Source organism: Polyodon spathula, chromosome 12, assembly GCF_017654505.1.
Source record: "Polyodon spathula isolate WHYD16114869_AA chromosome 12, ASM1765450v1, whole genome shotgun sequence".
In the NCBI taxonomy this organism is placed as follows: Eukaryota; Metazoa; Chordata; class Actinopteri; order Acipenseriformes; family Polyodontidae; genus Polyodon; species Polyodon spathula.
In genome coordinates this window covers 34,088,469-34,111,380 of record NC_054545.1, presented here as the reverse complement: position 1 = coordinate 34,111,380, position 22,912 = coordinate 34,088,469, and the positions used below count along the sequence as shown (strand labels likewise).

Below are 22,912 nucleotides of genomic sequence, written 5' to 3'. Positions count from 1 at the left end.
TGTGCTCCACAGTCAACATTTCCATTCTGTCATCAGAGATGATGGGAGCTTTAGCAACAGCATGCGAGAATGGGTGGTGATAATTCCTATGAATGCTTTTGTCTTATGAGCACAAAGAACAATGGTTTCCTCTCTTTTGCACAAACTGAAACAGTAACTTTGATTGAATTGCTGGAATCTACCAACAAAAACGTGTCATTTCTGAGTTTTTATTTTTTTTTCTACTTTCTTATTTCTATTGTCCTTACTCTCTACCTTACTGTGGTGCAGTGAAACTATATGCATGCAATATATATATATATATATATATATATATATATATATATATATATATATATATATATACAAAGAAACCCACAAAACTGAAAAATAAATAAAAAGAAAACAAATGTAAAAATTTAAAAATGGCAGAAAACAAACAAAAAAAAAACTTTAAAAAAAGGGAAAGGAGTCAGAGCCCATTGTGTGACACCCAAGATTTAAACTTATAGGAAACAATAATACTACCATTCCTTAATTTGTCATGCATGAAATACTGAAATATTTACTTTACTAGCTGAAGTACACTTAATAACAATAACGCTGCGTTTCTATATTTTGTTAAATTATTACCATGTGGGTTGTTGGGATTTCTGTTCTTATAAATCATTTGCCCTTCAGAGAAGCATAAGATGTTAGCTAAAAATCTGTTTTTCCACTCTTAAATGAATCTTAAACAGTAAGTAGTGGGGTTCTGAAAAATATAGCGTTACCCGGCCACACGTATTGCTGCAGCTGTTTAAATAACGTATCTGTAATTTTTTTCATTGTTAACATCCTGGCAACTTTTTACACTTATAACGTTAAAGTTTATTTCAAAGCTCTTTTCAAAATGTCTGCTTTAGTGCACTGACAGTGTAAGGAACACAGCAATAACGATCCATGCTTTAATGATCCATGCTTTTTTTTTTTTTTTTTTTTTTTTTATGGCTCTTCCTGCAGTGATTAGAGGACAGATCGCAAACGCCTGTTCACTGGAGCGGCCATTTTAAAAAGACTTTAAAGTTATAAGTGTTAGAAGTTGTCAAGATGTTTACAATGAAAAGAAAAATTACCGCTACATTATTTAAACAGCTATAGCAACACATAAGGATGTATAATGCTATATTTTTTTTCGGAAACCCCGCTACTTCTAAAGCAGTCTTGCCGTATGGTTATAAATTGCCATTTTTTCCACCAGTTCAATCTCCGTCCAAACCTTAGTCAAACCCCTTTAGACAAGTCAAACTGAAACTAACCGGCATATTTAGAACAGGAATATCTAGACCCTTTGTTTTAGTCATTTAACTCACAGCTGTAGCTCCTCTCACTGGAGCGCTCTCAAACACAGACTAATGTGCGGTCACTCTCTTGACCACTACATCGCAAGTGAGAGTCAACAGAATTAGAGTTTTGAGTTTTCACTCGTTGTTTTATTTCCAATGGTTTTGTAACCGCAGCTGTTAAAAAAAAAAAGAAAGTACTTCCCTGATGACTGTGTTGTTTTGTTGTTTTGAAAGTGGCACAGAGCTCCATCCAAGTAAACAATACAACAACAGCCTGCTTTCAAAATGCAGATTACTTCTGATAACAGGAATTTTTTCTGTCAAGTTTGCAAGCAAATGTTACAGAAGCATGCTTCCACTCATGCAATATGTGCAAATGTAAACCCAAACACATGTATCAACACTGTGTTGATGACGATTTCTCTGTATGATGTGTTGATGTGATCTGTAGCTTTGGCCAAAGGTTTTGCATCACCCTATAGAATTAACACATTTTGCTTCATAAATTGGAAAGAAACATGCTGAATTACATACTGCTTTGTAGTTTTCCATATACATAACAACAAATTGACAAAAATTGAAAAATGTGACTTTTCAAAATCTACACATGTACTGCTGTTATTGCTTCCAGTAGACTTTTACAATATCATTTCGTAGTTTCTTTGATTACATGATGTTAAACAAAATATCTAAATTATGTTGATATAGGTTTTTTCAGTTTTTTTTTTCAATGCTAAAATTCAAGGTGATGTATGGTATAGGGGCTGTTGTCAGGGGCTGCCCTGATCTGAACATTTTTTATTAAAATGTAATCTCTTTGCCTAAAGAAAAAGATTACAGTAGCTTCAACACTGGGTGTACCAGTAAGCCTTTCATAGTTTTTCAAACATGTGATCAGACTATTCTATAGTGATTATTCATCCTTGACAGAGTGATTGAAAAATCCAGTTATGAATACCCAGCCCCAAAAGGGAGATCTACATTCATTCATTTCTCTGAAACAGAACCATCTCCAAATTCTTCCTACTTTCAGTGTAAGAAAAGCACCGCTTGAGTTGAGCATTTAAAAGCCACTCTGTAGTTCCCCTGTGTAATGCAGAGCATTCTCAGGCTGATTCAATCTATGATTACACAAGCAGGGCTGCTTGTAGAGAAGTGGAAGCTGGAAGGAAAACAGCACCTCTAGTTTTAAGGTACTTTTGCACATTCACAGCTTTCAAGGCAGTTCTGCAGCAGCATGAAACCAAAATCAAGCCCTGTGCAAGTTAACAAACAGACCGAGACCCGTTCACATATTCATACACCATCATCTTTAACAGACGTCAAATCCAGATCTTCAGAATGCTTTTACACCTCCCTGTACGATTTACTGAACTCAAAAGTAACGTTAACGTGCCAGCAAGCCGCCACACTTATAAGAGATTTTTTTATTTATTTATTTTTACAAATTTAACACCCAACCCCATTTTATTTTTAAGTTTAATTTATGAGATGCAAAACAAAAAAAACAAACAAACAAAAAAAGCGTAACTACTGGGAAAATACATATTTAGGTTCATATTTATACTATTTTCGTCATAATTCATTGTTAAATAATATTTATTTCTGCATAAACAAAGCCCAATTGGCAACCACTAATTTAAAGGGAGTTTACTTTATACAATATTGACTATTTCTGAATTAATAACAAGCTTCTTAGTTATTTGAAGGGAGCTAATGTTAAGCAAGACAATATGTGCCTTGCTTTCTGTTACTTTCTTGGGCTGTCTGTTTCATTTATGTAGTTTAATTTAAAACTAAAATAGATGTTTTGGTTCTTCAGAGATACATATCTGGGAAATGTATCGTGTCTGTTTGGGAATTGTACAGTCATTGGTTTCGTCAACACAGCTAGATGCATGTCATTCCTCACAGGGAGGTATGTTTGATTATGTTAATGTCACATACAGGAAATGGAAACACAGGAAAGATAAAACGATCCTAAAACTTATGCATTTATCACAGAATGTATTTGTATAAGAGGGAAATAGTTTGACATTTCTTGTTTTTCTTAGTTCAACACATCACTGGATTAATTCATGTAAGATTTTTTTTTTTTTTTCTGTATATATTATTGAGGTAGTAAATATTTAATAGAGATTTTAATAAAGTTAATATTCCCTCACCCCTAAACTGCTTGTCAGAAACCAATCGATTGGTTAATGCCCCCTTACTAAAGGTAATTGAGAGATTCAAAATAGTAACACTATCAAAACATAATACATTTTAGCAGGGACTTGACGAAACCCAGCTGAAGTGTTTTGCAGCATCTCTGCACAATTTATTTTCCAAACACTGATGCATCCTGAAACTCTGCAGCCCCCTCCAGTGCCACATCACTCGTCCACTGGAATAAATTATCTAGGAATCCCTGCTCAACCATAAGCTAAGAACTCCACCCGACATCCAACCACTAGAAAGGGCTTGTGCTGAGTGCTCTTAGAATTAAAATTCCACAAGCCTAAGTACTGGGTAGGTCATTCTGTTTAAAAAAAAAAAAAAAACGCTTATGTTTTCCAACTGTTCTCCCGAACAAAAAACCTGTATTCTGTTTTTATTGAGATCTTCCATTGGTGTTCCCGTGTGCAGTTCTATTCCAGGCTACAGCATCCCTGTGGAAAACCATTGTTCGTATTCAAGACCATGTTCAAAAAAGAAAGACATTTATTTCAAAAAAGGTGATTTCTTTCTTTTTAAATTTCAAAATCTTGTATTTTTTTTGTGCAAGTTGGTCAGACATACTGTGGATTTCCACTTTTTAACAAATGAGCTGAAGATATCACCCTATTTAATTTGTCTTATCTTTAAAGTACATTACTATATTAAAAAAGTATATCTTTAACAAGGCTTAAATTTTAGTTTTAAAATATATTTTCTTCTTGTGGATGTCTGTAGACCTGTTTTCTTACAGAATGACTAGCACAACTTATTGATCATGTCAGTCTGTGTCTGTGTCTGTATAAATGCCAGGACATTGAGCACTACACACTTAGATAATCTTGTGTAATTTGGTGGGGTAACAATTACATTAAAGTGGCATTTTTACTGCAATGGTTGCAACCAACACAAAACATAATGCATTAAGAACATTCAGATTCTGCCTAATACTTCTGCAATAATAGTGTGAGATCTTTTAGCCACAAACTGTAATTTGTAATTTTGCAATAGTTAAATAAATAAAAGACCAGAGCAGAACATTGTTAGATATCCACACTGATGGCTTATTTACAGTAGACATGGCTTGTGATGTGGTTACTTATTTAGTAAAAAAAATTAAACAAATGTGTCTCCCATTGTTGCATCAAGTGCAGTCCAGTGTATTTGTGACCCGCAGCAAGTTCCCAAGATCTTCAGATATGCTCAATCCACACTGAAATCAACCACATGCTCAAACTGAACTAGATTTCCTGTCATATGGCTTCCAGGCATGCCCATATAAGGTACCGCAAAGGAATGCAATTAAAGGGGGCCTCTGAGATCAGCCTTGAGCTACCAGGCTGTGGTCAAAGAGTCTGGAGCAATGTGAGCAGGCTTCTCACAGCAGCTGAGATGTACAGTGCGCCAGCAACTACTCAAGCCTCATCTCCTTACGTCACCCAAATACCCATCATACAGAAAGCAGGCTGTTTCATTAAAGACCACAGGGACACTACTTCAGAAACAGCCAGGAAGAATCATGAAGGGATGTCAGCTACAGTATGAAAACAACCCCCTTATAAAAGTATGAGCATAGCAAAGTATCCAAAAGCACTGGGGAGTATGGCAAAGCATTTTGCAAACACAATCATTGCATTTTCAAAGCGTTACAAAGCCAAATGTGTTATGAAGCTTGAATGCTGTTTAAAGTGAGAGGGAAAATAAAGGAATCGCAAATGCAGAACAATAAAACCAAATCAATTGTGACTTTGAACATTTAATAGCAATTTAATGACATACATATGAGGCAATCTTGCTTAATTAAGCCACATTTGGAAGTGTTTATATAAGAAAGGAGAGAAGACCTAATTGATTTGTCGTTTCACTCTATGTAAGCTTAAGGAGGCTGTCTCTGGTGTTGCAAATGTTTTGGCATGAGGATGTATTCTGTCCACTTAAAAGTAAAGCCATGAATATCGAAGGATATTATTTGAAATATAGGGTTCAAAGGACATATATGCTTAAAACAAGGGTTTGATTGCATAGCAGGATCCTTTTGATGCTTATTTATAGCAATGTTAATTGATCTAAACTTTCCGACAATAAACATGATTACTCCAAGCACAATGCCTCAACTTAATGAGATATTATACATCTGAAGAATTAACATTTCACAATGTCAATTAACACACTTTAATAACTTTAATTTCAATACAATCAATATGTTATTTGCACTGACCCAAATCCTTAATGGATGATGAAAGCATGAAGGAATTTTTAAACACTTTTGGGAAGCATTATACTTTAAAACAGCTTCCTACCAAATTGTGCTTCATTCTTAATGCTGAGGATCTTGCTATTTCAAAGCAGCCCAAAGAGGGCTGTTGTGAACTTTTGTTGAAAAATAGATCCTAGTCCACCAGAAGGGGGACACAGCCCCCCTGAGACAATTGCTGACATCACTGAGTCAGTCAGACAGAAAATGGGACAGAACTCAATTGGCTGCTTAAGACAAATGCTTACTCATCAAGGTGGTTTTACTTGTTTTGCTAACCAGAAACATGATCTGGGATTACTGTTATTAAGAGCGGACGATCGCTTAGTTTAACTGAACTTTAATGCAGGTTTTACTGCAGTGCTTCTACAAATGTTTTTATCTAATTGGCTATCACTATGTTATTTTAATACAAACAGTCCTTATTAATGATTTACTCAACACCCCAACACTTAATGGGTCAGCAATGTTCTGTTCATCAAAGATGGTTTTTATTTGTCTGTTTGTTCATGTGATTATTCGTTCTCAGACAGAGCCTCTTGTTCTGTGGAGATGCTGCCTGGTATTCCTCAGAACTGACTCTGCCGCTGTAGTAAACACAGGGGCTGGCTGGGAGAGGAGGAGGAGGAGGAGGAGGAGGAGGAGGAAGGGAGGGTGGAAAGCTGGTGGAAAGTCTGTTAGGGGTCCACAAAGATGAGAAAGTAATGAATTAATGCCTATTAATGCATGCTCTCAACTAGATTTCTATTGGATAACTCAAAACACAACTGATAGTCAAACAAGAAACACATATACAAATATCTTTCAAGAAACCTTAAAGTAAAATTACTTTAGTATTTCAAAGAGAGTTATTATTCAATTTAGTTCCAACAGCAAACACAAATGCAACCTTCCTAGATTTTTATTGCGCCTTCAAAGACCGAAGTCAATCCCAAAAAAAAAAAATCTGAATGTTTGATGAATGATCAAAGACATGCAGTGAAAAAATAAAATCCAAGACATATTTATTTTTTTATATTTAACTATTTTTGTATCATATGTTTTTCAAGCCAGTTTGAACTGTGTCCCACTCACAGATCAGGAGGACTGAAGATTAACCGATGACCTCCAATCCTGGTGCTGCCAAGGCATGCGCATTTCTTCACCCGCCAAACCTAAGCAATTGAGCTCATCTGTACCCCTCCTACCAGAATGAGCTTTATTCATAACAAGTTGAACTTGTTCCAAACACCTGGTAGAAGTTAAAAACATGAGCAACCAAGTGTTAAAGGAGTTTTCAAAGAAGGTTATTATATTGAATTAAAAATGACCTTTAGACTGTTTACTGTGAAACTTTTTTTTAAGTGAACAGTGTGGATTTTCACCCATACACATTAAAGATGGATCTGAATATATATATATGATATATATATATATATAGTTAGTGCTACTGCTGGCAAGAAGACACTTGTCTATCAATCTCCTACATCTCCAGCAGGGGTCTCTGTGGGAGGGTTGTTCATGGCTTTGTGTACATGCAAAAAAGAGCAGCAATTAAAAAACAGCATGCATCATTTCATCTTGCATTCAACACACACACACACACACACACACACACACACACACACACGTACACACACACACTATGGCGAGATTTAGTTGAACAGAAAAGCAGCTCGTTGAATGGTAAAAATGCACACTAGACTATAAACATTGTTCTTTCTACTGAATTAACCTGCAATGTACCGCACCCTTTTGAATACAGTATGTTTTCAACGTAGCATGTCTTTAAATAGCAAGTACATTTAACCACAGTTGCCTGAGGCAAAGGAAGGAGAGATGATGTTTTTGTGAATGTTTTTTTTTTTTTTTTTTTTTTTTTTTTTTTTGTAGAAGGAGCTAGGAGTGAATGGCTTGGCTCGACTTCAAAGGCTGTCGCAGTCTCTGTATTAACGAGGACCTTTGTTTCCTGGATCACAGATTACAACAGGTTTTCAATGTATTGCCAAGGTTTAATCTCCATCAGGGAGGGCAGAATAATCTCAGTTAAAGGCTTTCTTCTCATGCAGACCCACATAGGACACAATTAGCCTCAAGAAGTATAAAATGAGCTGTAGCTGAAGGAGAGCCAGCTCTGATAGGCCCATGTGCCCACTCACAAGCTTCTATATGTGTTGTGAACAAGCCACACAGGGAACTTTTCAGCACCATTGCATTGGTTCAGCATTCTGGAAATAAAGCACACTGGCTTCACAATTGTGATATGAACATGTGAAGTAAAAAACAACATGTTTCAGAGACCAGGCTTGTAATAAAATGCCCTATCTGCACTTTATTTCTGAATGCACCTTAGAAACATTGATTAACAGTCTTTGTTATAAATTTGTTTTGTACTAAAGCAAAAGGCATATGTGTGGTTCATTTTTTTTTTTTTAAATCTTCAATTTCAATTAAAAAAATTGCCTTCCCTAGTGTTCAGCTGCTAGCTATAACCAGGTTGAGAGTGTATTTCTTGTGCACCCTTTTGCTGTGTCAGGCCTATCATACAAAGAGTGCAAAAGAAAATAGACTCTCAACTTTAACCTTTACACTGCTTCATCGTTGACATTCTGAGCGTGAGATCCACAGGACTTAACTTCAAATACTGTTTGGAATATTGTAATCATTCCACTCCATTGACATCAGCAAACAGTACAACTCAACAGGTCCTGTTCCCAACATCACCAGGCAAGATAAACTTTCTGTACTCTCAGGGTAGGAATTCCTAATGCTATTATGCCATCAGGTATATGCTTGTATACTTAGGGCAAGGTAACGTCAGGCAACTTGATCACATTTTATTTTAAGTATCCCTTGCTAGGCATCTATAAACATACTTTAAAGGTGTTAACAGATATTGCCATATGTTAAGGTCAGCATTTGAATAACAATGGGAATATTCAAGTTGGATTGCATGGGTCTGGAAGTCTTTAACAGCTATTACTGTGTTTAAAAAGAAGAACAAATATTAGGGCTTTGATGTCCTGTAATAACCAGTTGTGACATGTTCATAGGTGTGCCTGTCTTAACTATCAGCCCCTGGTTAAAAGCATGTATTGGGTATGAGATTTACAACCATGGGGACTTCCTAGACATTCTTCTTTCAATAAGTATGGTGTCATGTGAACTTGCCTGTCATTATTCCATTTTCAAAATACAATGTGGTTATATATACACACACACACACACACACACATATTTATCATATTTGAGTACCAATCATGGAATCAAAATACAATAAAAAACATACAGAAAATCAAAATGTATTGTTGCTCTGGTACTTGAACTTATTTTAATAAGCCCTGCATATCCAAATTCTTATCAAATTCATACATATTTTCCACTTAAATAGTGCTCTTCCCCTTTTAGCAGTTATATGTAATAAATATACAGTATAAACATATTCCTCTGCTTTACTTGAGCGTGGTATTCTTTGTATTGCTCCAGTTTTCTGTCTGAGGGAACAAGCAATAAAACATGTACAAAAGGCTTGAGTTAGGAGCTATTTCCTTCAATGTGGGCTAACCTCAATGAAAGGATATGATTTAATTAGTTTTCTCCTTTAGTGTGCATGGAGTTTATTTAAAAGAGTGGCCATGTCATTACATGAAATGTGGAGTCTCATCACACATGTGGCTCAGCTCTCCAAGAGAATAGCTCGGGTTATTCAGTGGGAAGAACTTCAGTCACAATTTTCCTTCAGCAGACACATGCAGGGAGACATGTCCATATAGCACTAGCATAAAACAGAAACTTTGGAAAATGTGTCAAAAGATAAAAAAATGAGATGCTTTAAAGAAATATTTTGAACATAACTGAGTTTTGCTTTTCTATTCAGCCACCCTTATTCGTGCACTATGGTATAAATAACAATCAATGAATATCTGTGGAGGAATTCTATAATTATTTAATATTATGTGCATCTGGAGATGCACGCAATAATATAGTTTATTAAACTGTAAAACATGGCTGATTATTATTATATTTGTTTGGCTGCATAGTTATTCAGAGAAAAATAATTTATTTTTTGTAACGCCAATATTATAAGGGTTACATGTTCATCTCATACATGTGTGTTTCACTAAATAAACAATGCTACTGCCTTGTCTCTGGTAACTGTCAAGGCTAAATTACATTCTAGCGTTATAATAACAAATTGTTAACTTCAATAAATTGCAGGATAGCCCAGGAAAAAAGGAACTGAAACATTATTTTCAAAACAAATACTGTAAATGAACTGTTAGCAGTGTTTATTGTAGCAATTATAGATAATAGCAATATTGTATACTGGCATTGTCATTGTATAATAGCCGTGACATAACCACAGGACTAAGTTACAATAAAATAAATGCACTCCTGGATATTTTAAAGCCCCACTATATAGCGATAATGCTTTTGTCCTGTCTTATAGTGATGTGAGCGATTCAGACAGAATATGGGATAAATTATCTTTTTAATCGAAGGTTTTCATGGTACTTTATATAAACTCATAAAAAAACAATGAAATTATCTTTCGCTCCCAAGTTAATTTTCTTTTTATAAATATTGTTTTACAGATAGCTTTTCTTGTTTTGAAGAGTTTGTTTACATTTTTATTAGGGCAGGAACATTGCTTTAGAAGATCAAATACATTCAAATAAGTCTTTTTTTTTTCTTTAATGTTTTGTAGAAAACTCTTGTATTGTAGCCTATAACACAGGTATGTGTGTCTGAGTTAACAGAATACACTTCTATTGTGTGGATTGTTATTTTTTTGTAAGCTTTTGAATAACAGGAATACCAAAATAAGCATTACAAGATAGGTATAAAAAAAGAATTACTTTGCACTAAAGTTGTGCTCTGTGATTTTGTCTATGGCTGTATGTACAGGGTGTGTATATATCTGTTAATATGTTATTAAATTTTATGTAATCTATTCATTCAAATCATCACCTACCTTTCACTTTATGTTTTTAAATACTTATTGTAATTTTTCTTTTGTTTATAATAAAACGTAATCATTCTGTTAATATCTGAAAAATATAATTAGGATTATACTGACTATATATTTTAGCACCTAGATGCGATTATATTTATAATATATATAATTATATATATATATATATATATATATCATATATATTATATATATAAAAATTTACTTGAAATGTAAAACTACATGCAAAGCAACGGTTTTATAGTTAGTTGTAACTATATAAAATTTGCCAGTTTACAATATTTATTCCCATAATTTCAGACATGTATTGGAAAAAAAATAGTATGGTATGGTTATGATAAATATGTAGTTTGACTTGTTCCCATTAAAAAGAACAGAGCATGTGTTTAAAGCTACCTGTGTCGCCACTATTCTGCTATATAAGTATTCTTTAAAACGCTTGCCAGCGGGAATGTTGCCCATTAAATACATTTGATTCCAAATAAGTAGTTGCTAGTGTTGGCGGCAGCTGAAGAGGTTATTTTTTGAGTTTCCTGTCCCTAAGGCAAAACAGAAAGTAATAATTTACTGAAATCTTACGTCATGTCTGCAATTACTGAAACAGATAACAGATAAAGACATAAGGCTGGGTGAAATAATGAGGCACGCAGTCAAAACAGACGACTCAGTCAGACTCAGATAATAGCAAATAATATATTGAAACAACTCAATTAAATAATTAAACATCAGTAAAAGAAGAGAAAAAAAAGACAGGTGGCCAAACACATTTGCAAATCTATATGATAATAATGTAAAGTAAGCTGAAAAAAGAAAGAAAGAAATAACAGGAGTAAACAGTTGTCTATATTTAATGAAGGCGAATCAACAAGCAGTTTAAACAACTCATTTATAATTTAGATTTGCATATATTAATGTCCTAGTTGTAATCTTTGTATTAATATGCATGAAACGATAGTGTATAAATATTCATCTGTATGCAAATATTCGACACATTTTCTGTTTGCATTAGATTTTATTTACCAGCTGTGGCTTGTCATTTTAATTCGCGGCAACCGAATGCCAGATAGAAAGTCACAATACGAAGGAGCACAACTTTTTTAAAATGGAAACGTACAGCAAAGTCGACTACAATAGAAACCATCATTAGTGCTCACTTTAGACCGCCAGCCTCTGGCTTTCAAACAAACACAGAACGAAGTTAAGGACAGAACTGTAATTGTACAATACTAAAGGCTGACAACATAACCAGTGGGCTATTTAAAAGCGTGTTCAATTAATTCAATTAACTTATTATTATTATTATTATTATTATTATTATTATTATTATTATTATTATTATTATTATTATTATTATTTTATTATTATTATTGTTGTTGTTGTTGTTGTTGACGATGATAATGTTTTGTTACGGCATGCTTTTATTTTAATGGCTCAGGGGCGGTAAAGGGTAGAGACGATGGTTCCCCACGCAATCACGCACGAACGTTGTAACAGTTCTTTGAAATTAGCATTGGCTTGTAATAACAGTAAATGCGTTCGCCACCAGACGTCAGCTTTGAAATGTCAACAGAAGGTAATGCGCTCTTTGTGCCTGTTCGCCACTCCTTACGTGCACAGATATTATTAAAAAAAAATAACAAATAAAATATATATTTTTTTTTTTTCATTTTGAGATTGGTACAATCTATAAAACAATAATAATCAAATCTAGAGTTGCCACAGTGGCAAAGAGCCTTCTGAGTTAAATTGAACCCAGCTCATTGATAGACTGCATGTTACTATTTTTTTTAAACTGCAAAATCTGCAGCTTTGAATCAAAGACAATTTCCAAACAGGTCCAGTGCGCTTAATTTGTTGTTGCAATTCACAAATCCGGCATTATTGGGTTGCATAATTCTTGTAAGTTTTTTAAACTCATGAATATTGCAAACTACCAGAAAGAAGAAAAAAAAAAAAGAAAAAAAAAAGCGGTGTCCCTTTAAGAGCGGAACCTTTGCTGGAACAATTGTACAACCCCCAACAAGTCATTGAATCTGTCAATCACCAGGCGGTGCCCTTTGATGTTTGGAGCTCTCGCCTTGTCTGGCTGCGCAAAAGTATTAGTTGTTGCTGCTGTGCTGCGTTACTTTCACTGTGCGGAGCCACTTCTGAGCTTAACAACTTTTGTTGTGCTTTTCTTACTTTTGTTAATTTATTTATTTCATTTGCCAAATCTGTGTGCATTAAGACAAAGCAGACCCAAAGTTTCGGTGTCAGGCTTTCTTCCAAAGCAAACTTGTATTTGTTTTCTTAGCAAAAATGCCACAGTTAAATAGTGGTGGAGGAGATGATCTGGGAGCTAACGATGAAATGATTGCCTTCAAAGATGAAGGGGAGCAAGAGGAAAAAATTCAAGAAAACGCGTTAACCGAGAGAGACTTGGCAGATCTTAAGTCTTCTTTGGTGAATGAATCTGAGATCAGCCAGAATGCCGGCAGTGTTGCGGACCCTGGGGTGAGGAATCATTTCTGCGCTGTTATCGTTTTTAATATGATCTTTGATCTCTCTTCCTTGTTAAAGTTTGTACCGATGTTTTCTAAAAAAGAACAACACAAAACATGTTTTATTATCCGCCCGGATTTCACAGGCAATCCGGCGTGCACGTGCAGAAGAAGAGAGAGCCTACACAGACAATCTTGCTCGGGATCACCTGGAAGACCGTGAGTTTGCAACACTTCTTTCATACAGATGTTGTTAGGATGCGTGTGACAGTAGGTTACGGTAAATCTAGTGGTTTTCAGAACTCCAGTGCCGCTGCAACGCGGCTACACAATTATGAACACTGATATATATATATATATATATATATATATATATATATATATATATATATATATATATATATATATATATATATATATAGTGAAGTATGGCAAATGATTAAAATCAAGACTTATAGTCACATAGTTCTAAAATAGAAACGTTAGCACGGCTGATTCCTAATCTTTGCCAATGTGCCGAGTAAGGATTCATGATATATGGCACCTGAACATACGGAACAGTTACTTTTCCTTAAATAAACTACTTCTTAAATTTACTTTTTAATTTCGATAAATCTAATGACACTACATATTAATTTTTAATATTAAATAAAATATTAGTTATTATTATTATTATTATTATTATTATTATTATTAGTAGTAGTAGTAGTAGTTGTAGTAGTAGTAGTGCTTTTTAATGCTTTTTCACAATTGTGCCTGCTTTTGATTCATGTAGTGTATACTAGGATAGACATGGTGCTAGGATACACAATCTAGCAATAATAGGTTGAATGCTTTACTCTAGGGTTCAATGGGCTGTCTGGGGGGGGGTGGGGGGTGGTCTTGTCTCATGATAAAGGAACTCTGTTTGCAATCGTTCCACTTTGACTAACAGAAAGGCATAGTTATACAATGGCTACTATTTTCTTAAACTGTACTTTCTTTTTTAAATTGTCACCTACTAAGCTCTGTCATTTTATATAAATACGAGTTTGCACTGAAAACCCACCACCACAACTGGTACAAATGAACCACAAATATGTCTGCACAGAGAAAGACCAAAACAAAGGACATACTAATAAAAACCAACTAGCCAAGCAGAAGTGCCTTTACTGGTGCTGTGCGCTGTGGCTGTCAGACTGAAGTAGAATGGTGGAGGAGTCTTGTTATGTTCTGACCCACTCAGTACCACACAGTGGTTCCGCCCTCTGAGTGACAGGGAGACAGCTGTCTTGTTGAGTACACCTTACTTTTAATAAATGGGTCTATGCTAATAGATGTGAAACACACAATTGTTGCCATTAAAAAAAATGATAATGGATGTTTAACAAAACAATAACATGTCATATAGACAAATGCAGCAAATTGTTCTTACGGACCATTTTTAAGAGCATTATTGTATGTATGTTGACTCTATTTGTTGTGTTTCCAAAGTGTCGAAACGTCAAGATGGGGGAATGTATAAAGGACATGCATATTCTGGATATCCGTTCCTGATGCTGCCTGATCCATACCTTCAGAATGGATCTATGTCTGCATCGGTAAGTCTGTCAATTTTCCAACATTTCGAGGGAATTAATTTTAAAATGTACATTTAATCCAGAACCCCCCCCCCCCCCGGAACTGAATAAGCTTTTGTGAAATGCAAAAAAGAAAAAACAAGGTTGCATTTTATTTGCTGCATTTTATTTGCTTTTTTTGCACAGTGATTAGCCTTAAAACAAGCACATCATTCTTAGGCCAACCAACTACAACAGTACTTCGCATTCAACTATAGTAAAAATAAAAAAGTTCCACTGCTGAAGCTGTAGCATTATTAGCAAGGGCTAAGGGTTGCATTGTTGCTGGATATTGGGCCTACATCATTGGAGCACATTGACATTGTGCAAGACATCGAGCTGTATACTGCAATCAGACACTAAAGCACAGAGAGTCATACCGATGGCTGCTTCGTTAGTTTCAGCAGAATTCCATTACTGTGGTTATACATTTACAAAATGTCCCTGAAATATTAGATGTTAAACAGTCAAAAGGTGAATATTGTTTGCAACTAATAAGACTAAGAGGAAATGACTTCTCCCAGAAGTTCAGTATTATCGCACATATTGTAAATACCTGAAGGACAGACAGCGTTACCATGGTTCCAATGCGTTCGAGACTTCCACTCGTGAATTATTAATTCTACCCCTTTAATCGTATCATTGTATAACTACACAGCGCTCCCCTTGGAAGAGCACTGTAAACAGGGCCTAACATCCTGTTGCAAAAAAGCAAATACAGTGGATGCATTTCATCATTTTACTGTCTGGATGGAGAAGAGGTTCTATGTAACATCTCCGGCAATGAATTAATTGCCTCCTATTTATCAGCACTAGTAAATTCAAACAATCACAGTGCAGGCAGGCAAGCAAATTATATTACATAATACCACACTAGACCTTACACACAGTACTGTAATCACAAACTAGGATTGTCAGTTTGTCAGATTATAAGTCAGAAAATATCCCATGGAGTGTGTTTGAGGAATATTAGATTTTCTGAACTAAATACGTTTCTAAAGCGGTCATAATATACCACAGTGTGTTTAAATCTGAAGAAGAGGGGGGTTTGTTCCTGTTGAAAGCCGTTTATTTTTGTACGCCAAAGTGCCGATGAAAGGTGTACAATGTGAAAGGAAATATATACCCAGCCCACTATAAAGAAAGCTATAAAGGACTAATTGGTTCCTGTTACGAGCCACTAGGAGGGTTTTATGTTCTTTAAATTAATACAACTGAAGTTCATTCAATTAGAGAAATGTATACCGGAGAGGAACAATACAACCACTCAGAGGTTTGTTACCTTAAATATATTATTAATCATATATATATATATATATATATATATATATATATATATATATATATATATATATATATATATATTTTTTTTTTTTTTTTCTTTTTCCAATGAATATTAAAGAGATACTACAAAAATATTATTATGTAAGAATATGTTTAGATTTCAAAGCTTGGTTGTTAACTAGGTGCATATGGGTGCAGATACTAGTGCAAATTGATTATGTGCAGAAGAATGGTTCGACCAAGGTGTAAAAATACTCGAATGCTTCTAATCAGAAGGGTAAAGTAGACTGTTCTTGTGTGTTCTTTCTTTGGGTTCTTCTTGCTTTGCTGGTGTTTCTTTGTAATTAATAAGCAGCTTTACAGGAGATACCTGCTACATTAAAGGGAAGTTTAGACAGATTAAAGCATAAGAGATTGGTGTCTAGGAGAGAAATCTCAGTGGTTTGAAAGGTATTTCATTCATGTATCAGCAGGATTTACAGGGAACTTGTATATTTCCAGATGAGCCCAAAGGCACTGTGTATGACACAATGCAAAAGAGGGTCTTACTAGGCTGTAATAATAATAATAATAATAATTATTATTATTATTATTATTATTATTATTATTATTATTATTATTATTATTTATTAGTTATTATCATTCCATTGTTCTAAAAATAACGTTCTTAAAGAATAATACCCAATATTTTGAATATTCGTATTTTAACTGTACTTCCTTCCATGTACTTTCATGTAAAAACAGCATTGAAGTTGTCAAATTCAATCTTCTATCTATAAAAAAGTAACTTTATAAGATTTCTTTTTGTGATTATGCCACTTGTATATTAACTGCAAAAAAATATAATGAAGTGTGATTGTTATCTAGGGACATTGCTATTTAAAAGTGAATTAATTTAACTAAATACATTATTTTAAAAAAAAATAAATAAATAAATAAAAACTATCCTGTTCTTCAAGATACAGTATATGGACATTTACAGTTAAAGTTACAGAAATCCACAGCAACAGATTTCTTAGTAATAAAATTCTGTCTATTTGACTGTTGTGTTTTTAAATTACATTTAGGATTTAATTCCCCTTAACCTTATTGTTATGCATATTACTGAAAAGTAGTTTGAGTACCTTTAAATTATTAATTTAAATAAGTGCAATCATGCTTATCGCTACAGTCCTAGCTACCAACTCAAGAAATGCATTTTCAGGAAAATAAAAATAAGTTAAATCTAAGGTAATGAGCTTCTTCTGATGTAGCATTTTTAATGTGAAACAAATATAAATATTAAAACAGTTATCAGAGGGAAAAATGACAGGAAGAAAGGGTTGGTTCTAATCAGAACAGACTGGCTGTGCAAAAGGTTCATATTCTGAAACTATCAAGAAAATATGTTCTGTCATATTGTTTGGAATGCATCCTTCTTGTTTTCGGATAGGGATTTAAAATGTACATGATTAGAGTTAATCAAAGTCAACAAATACCCTGAATTTGTCAGAGGCAAATCTGCAAAGCAAAAAGAATATAGAAACGTTCTCATCATATCACTTGTGTTGCTGCTGTAGACGGCTTGTTAACATTTTCAATAAGTTGAAATGTTGAGATAACAAGTGTCAGCCCAGGAGTTCAGAGGTCTCTCCTCATCCCCACCAGTCGTCCCCTGAGGGATTAAGAAGATGCTCATGGCTGGTTTGACTAGAGAAGGGGGCTACTCTCTCAATCTAATCAGCACTGAACAAAGGGACAGGGCTGAGGAATACGGACTCCTTTCAGAGGATCTTCTCAAACTCTGTTGGATAACATGCAACCAAATATGTATCCGACAGACCCTGAAAGACTTTTTATTAAACATAAGATTCTAGGGGATTTGTATTTATTTAATCGTCTATTTGTTTGTTATTAAGGTTGCTTGTGATGCTTGGCTGGAAATGGTGAAGTTTTCTATGATCAGTGTGGGAAAACAAATTACTCAAGTCTTATATGAACATAAAGGATTCCATCCATTTAACGTGTTTGTTATTTCAATACTAAGATTGCCAAGTGTACCACATTAGTTTAAGCATTTTTGTTAACCATACTCTGTGAGTTTTAGTACTGAAGCACAATGAGTTGTTTGCTCAAAGCAGCGGTCTCCTGCTCCTCTGTTTTTTTGACCACCAGACTGAGTTGTCTACACTTAGAGAGCGGAGGACTCCTTTATCTCTCTCTGTCTTAAAGGGAATGTGTAGATAATCAGGAACAAAATTTAAAGGATGAGGTTGACACAAGGACCCTCTGTGATTGTTAAATAAAGAACAAAGTGACCTACCCCCACCGAGAGGGAGAGACTGGTCATTCACACCCATTCATTTGATCCTTTGCCACCTACTGTACTTAACACTTTAATTACTCAGCTTGGGGGGCAGAGGTGAAAATCAGTCGGTTCAGCTGTAGTTGCAGGAGCAGATCAGAAAGTCTGCTTAGGAAAGCTGCAAGAATATATATATATATATATCGTTTTTTTAATAGAAAATGTACTTGTTCCAAAGAGAAAGCTCAGTGTTTCCCATCTGAAAGCAATCTTATACAGTTTGAGAATGAAGACAACCCCCAGGTAGCAGAAGAGTCAGTGGATGCTTCTGTTCTGGGGTTTCGGGTTTTCACTGTGAGCTCCCCTACTGCAGTGCATCATCCCACCTTCTTGTCCTTCAGATCACCCAGTTCCCAGGCTTGTCTCAAACTGGAAGTGGCTTTAAAATGAATCCCAGTTCAGCAGTGCTTGCTGGGTAGATGACCAAACAAACAAGGACTTTTGCAGAACTGCATGGCTGTGTGGTATTTGGATTCCTCTCGTTTTGTTGTTGAGGAATTGTTTAATTATGGGAACGTTTTTTTTCTTTTTCTTGTGTTTGTCAAATTACTCATCCCTTGTTGTTTAACTGGTGCACCAGGCTAGCTAACCCTTAAGTGTTTGTCATCTTTTTAGATCAAGGGCCCTGTTATGTAGAGAAATGGATTACGCTTTCTCGGGTCACACTTCTCTGTTTCGCATTGTGAAGTACTGTTCACACTGGCTTGTTAAACCATACCTAAATCTGTGGGTAAACAATGGCAGGCAGACCAGCTTAGACCCTTTAATCCTCAGAGACCTGCTAAAAAGTATCTGAATTTACCTGATAATTATAAGCAGCTTTCTCTGGATTACTTTGAGAAAGGGAAAGATGCTTGTTTATTTTGTGGGAGATTGTTCTCCATTCTGTACAGTATGTTTCCTTCAAACACTTATTCATTCGCACCAAAAAAGTATGGAGAAACAGTTTTACGTGATGCAATGTAGGAGAATAGCCTATATTTCAATTAACCCTTATAAAACATGGCATGGGGGTTTGTTTCTCAATGTACAGCAAAGTCCTGGGAAAGGGGAAAGTGAAAAAAAGGGACAGCAGGAAATGACTAAGTCATCTGGGTTCTATTCAAATAGAGATGATAAGAATTGGATCCAAGCAGCTACTATTTAAAGTCCCAGCTCTGATGTGTGTCTCATAGTCAGGAGCATGCAATGAGCCTTGTTAAAGGCTCTCAGGGGTTGAAGTTCATTTTAGTTAAAGACTCACTGGTTTAGAGTAATTTGAATCGTACCAAATGCAAGACATATTTTCACTTCATAACACCTCCTCAAACAAAATGTCTGAGCCACGCTGATGGCCACAAATAATAACAATTTCAATGCAGTTTGTTGACTCTTAAAATCACAGTTTTAGAATGTAATGGGCTTTATTTAATTTTTGCTATACTGGCAGATAGAGCTTTTGGGAAATAGCTGTTTATTTATTTTTTATTTTATTTTCTGATTGTTTTTTTGTAGAGCTGTTTTTTCTTGTTGTTTTTTTAATTGCACATGGAGTGGCTTGTGACCATTGACCTATAGCCAGCTTGTATGGATCACCAGTTACACCTGCACAATTCTATAGTTCTGCCACTTAGGTGTGGAAAACATTTCCCTTTGTTTGTACCACATATATAGTTAGCCTCAGAGACAGGGCTGGACTATTTATTCACAGCTGCTGATTTCTCAGACCTGAGTTAATGAACCACAAGTAGGGAATCACCTGGATATACCAGAAAGATGCCTTGCGGTTACTTCTGTTCAAAGTAACCACTGCCTGCACAACACAGAGAATTACAGGCATTGTCAAAGCGATTCTTCTACAAAAATATACATGCAGTCAGATGCATTGGTGCAAGGAGCACTGTGTGTGTCCTTCTGTTTCATTTGTCTTGCCACCATGTTAAATGATTAAATAATTAAGGAACAGCTATATCAAAAATGAAAACGTTGCACTGGTTTATTAAAATATTTTGAAACGATAGACTTCAAAAAACGTTTTCTCAACCAGGTAAGCACCTAACCTTCCACAGCACACTTAATTTTGCACCTAAGTTAAAGATGAGTCATACTAAGATTAGGGGGTCACAACCAAGAGGTTTTCATTCCGCTAAGGATGCAGACCTATTGCATGCACAGGAAATACGCTAAAGCATATATATATATATATATATATCTTTTTATAGACAAACCTGCCTTATGATTGTGGGAGGCCTTAACAAACAGGTGGTATTATATGGCAATAAACATAATAAAAAGGTAGTGTCTGTAGCAAGTCTTCCAGAGGAATTTTTCTTTAAAACAGAATTAACTTCAAAGTTGTTCTTTGTGTGTACTTTGAAACCTGGACCTTAAATGAACGAGAATCACATTCTGCCTAACCCAGTCTTAAAGTGCATTTAGAGCTCTAGCGTAGTTCAGAAGCTTTGTGTTTTGGGATTTACTGCCTATTTCAAAATGGTCACATTCTCTACAAAATGGTAATGTGGTCCTTGTAGAAGCATTTTTTCTTTCTTGGAAATGTTTGGCCGCAGCAAAGGAAAGTGCCATTCTGTGCATGTTCAAAGCAAATTGCTGCAGTGTTTTAAATAGCTTTTATGACTTCAGCCGCTCTCTACTGCTTGCAAATGAAGGTTTTCCAGTATGTCTGCTTCACAGATGTCACTGCAGATAAGCATAATCCCAGTTGTGCTGCATGTTGTATGTCTCTTCTACTTAACCAGTAGACTACCTTCTGTTCCAATGTCATCCAGCCCATGCCTTTGCACTATACTGGGATCCTTGTCCCATTTGGTTCCTTTTTTTTATTGTTTAAACTCGGCATGTTTGGAAGTCTGAGCGAAATAGGAAATAGCTTGCCCTGAAGTGTGACGTTCAAAAGTGGCTGTCACAGTTTGCAGTTGGGATCACAGCACTGCTGTGTGAACAGAGCTTTTCACAGCCCTCAGGACCAGCTGCTGAGATCTTCCAGCTGTCAGTTTACAAAATAGCTGGATGCATGTGGGGTAACACCAGGCTGGGGAGTGGGCTGGTGCTTCTTCTGATCCTTCATAGTGATTCCTTAAACTGAAGCAGTAACGTTATACCTGGGTATCTGCCTGTGTGTGCGCCTATGTGTCTGTGTTGGCGTGGCAGTATCTGCGCCTTTTCTGAGGCTGTTAAAAGCTTTCTTGTTTTTATTTGCTTAGTTTGTATGTGAGTCTGCAGGGCATAATAGTGTTCTGTTGTCAGTCTTGTGCAACTGTTGCAGTGAGTTAATTACTATAATTCAGTTGTGACATATTGATGACAGATACTCCAAATCAAATGTTCTTCTGTAAGGTCACATTACAAACTAATGACACATTCAACCGTTTTACCTGCCGGTCTAAAAGTGTGTGTGTCAGAGTGTCTGGCACAGGGAATGAGCAATGCAGGGGAACATACCGATGCCTTAAATGAGAAAAGCGTGCACTGTGAAGTGTAAAGACAGGGACAAGAGCTGGTTCCACCTGCTAATTGTAAAAGAAAGTACTGCAGGAAAATTACAGTCACAATAAATCAGTAAAATTCCACTCTGCTTTATGGTAGACGCATATGTGCATGGGACAGGGATTATTGTCCCTTCCAAGATCCAACTTCTTTGTCTGTAGGAGGTATGAATTGTATGAGCACATACAGTTAGGCAGTCCCATTGTCCTTTAGTGAGCATCTAGATCTTTTAATCTTTAACATTTGGAAGAAATAGAGGGAATCAGAAACTTATGGAGCATCATTGATTACAGAACAGTAACACTTTAACATTACCACGAAGGATTTCTTTAGGTGCTATCATGTTACATATATGTTATTGGTTTCAGAATGGAGGCTTTTTAAATCATGATGTGCATTGCATTTCTGCCATGGTGTCTTGCCTGTGTTGACAATCCAGAAAGCACTGCGACTCCAATAAAAAGTTAAAAGAGTATTTGGTTGGAGAAAAATAACTAAAACGAATGTTTCAATGTTCTGTAATGTGTGCATTGACTCATTGATTTAGTAAATATAAAATCATAACCCTTGTCTTTATGTTAACTCTAATTCACATAAATAGCCACTTAGGGGGCATATTCAACAACAATAGCATGCCGGGAAATGCATTTACTTTCTTTTATATATTTATTTACTTCTTTCTATATGTATGGATCTATTTTTTTAAATTGTTATAAACATGTAAGGTACTCACCTTGCTTTTGGTTTAAAAAAAAAAGTAAAGAGTCTGGCAGTTAACAGTAGATGTCATATCCCATACTGAGATAATTCAAGAACATGTGGCTCTTTTCCCACCGTGGTTACAGCGTTATTCAGTTAATTCTTGGATTCTCAATGGACCCTGCTGTGAGAGCAGTATCTGATACACAATTGGGCAAGTCTGCCAGGTAGTCAGGCATCACAGCAGTCACCTCACACTCATGTGTGCTGGCCCTGTTAGCCTGAAAAGGCTCCAGAAGGTCTGCACACTTCG

At 35.5% G+C, this 22,912-nt stretch overlaps 1 protein-coding gene across 16 annotated transcripts in view; it reads left to right on the top strand.

Annotated features, from left to right (window-relative positions):
- Positions 1-12,752: 12,752 nt before the first annotated feature.
- The window catches only part of LOC121324311 (transcription factor 7-like 2), a 48,761-nt gene continuing 38,601 nt past the window's right edge, over positions 12,753-22,912 (top strand). For 3 of the 16 annotated variants that reach the window (XM_041266024.1, XM_041266023.1, XM_041266022.1), the window contains exons 1-3: positions 12,798-13,201; positions 13,335-13,407; positions 14,662-14,768. In XM_041266024.1, coding sequence (XP_041121958.1) covers positions 13,007-13,201; positions 13,335-13,407; positions 14,662-14,768 — 375 coding nt within the window. In that variant the 5' untranslated portion in view covers positions 12,798-13,006. Of the gene's footprint in view, positions 13,202-13,334; positions 13,408-14,661; positions 14,769-15,990; positions 16,060-22,912 lie in introns of those variants that run through there. The other 13 variants (XM_041266036.1, XM_041266031.1, XM_041266026.1 and 10 more) reach the window with 11 other exon arrangements.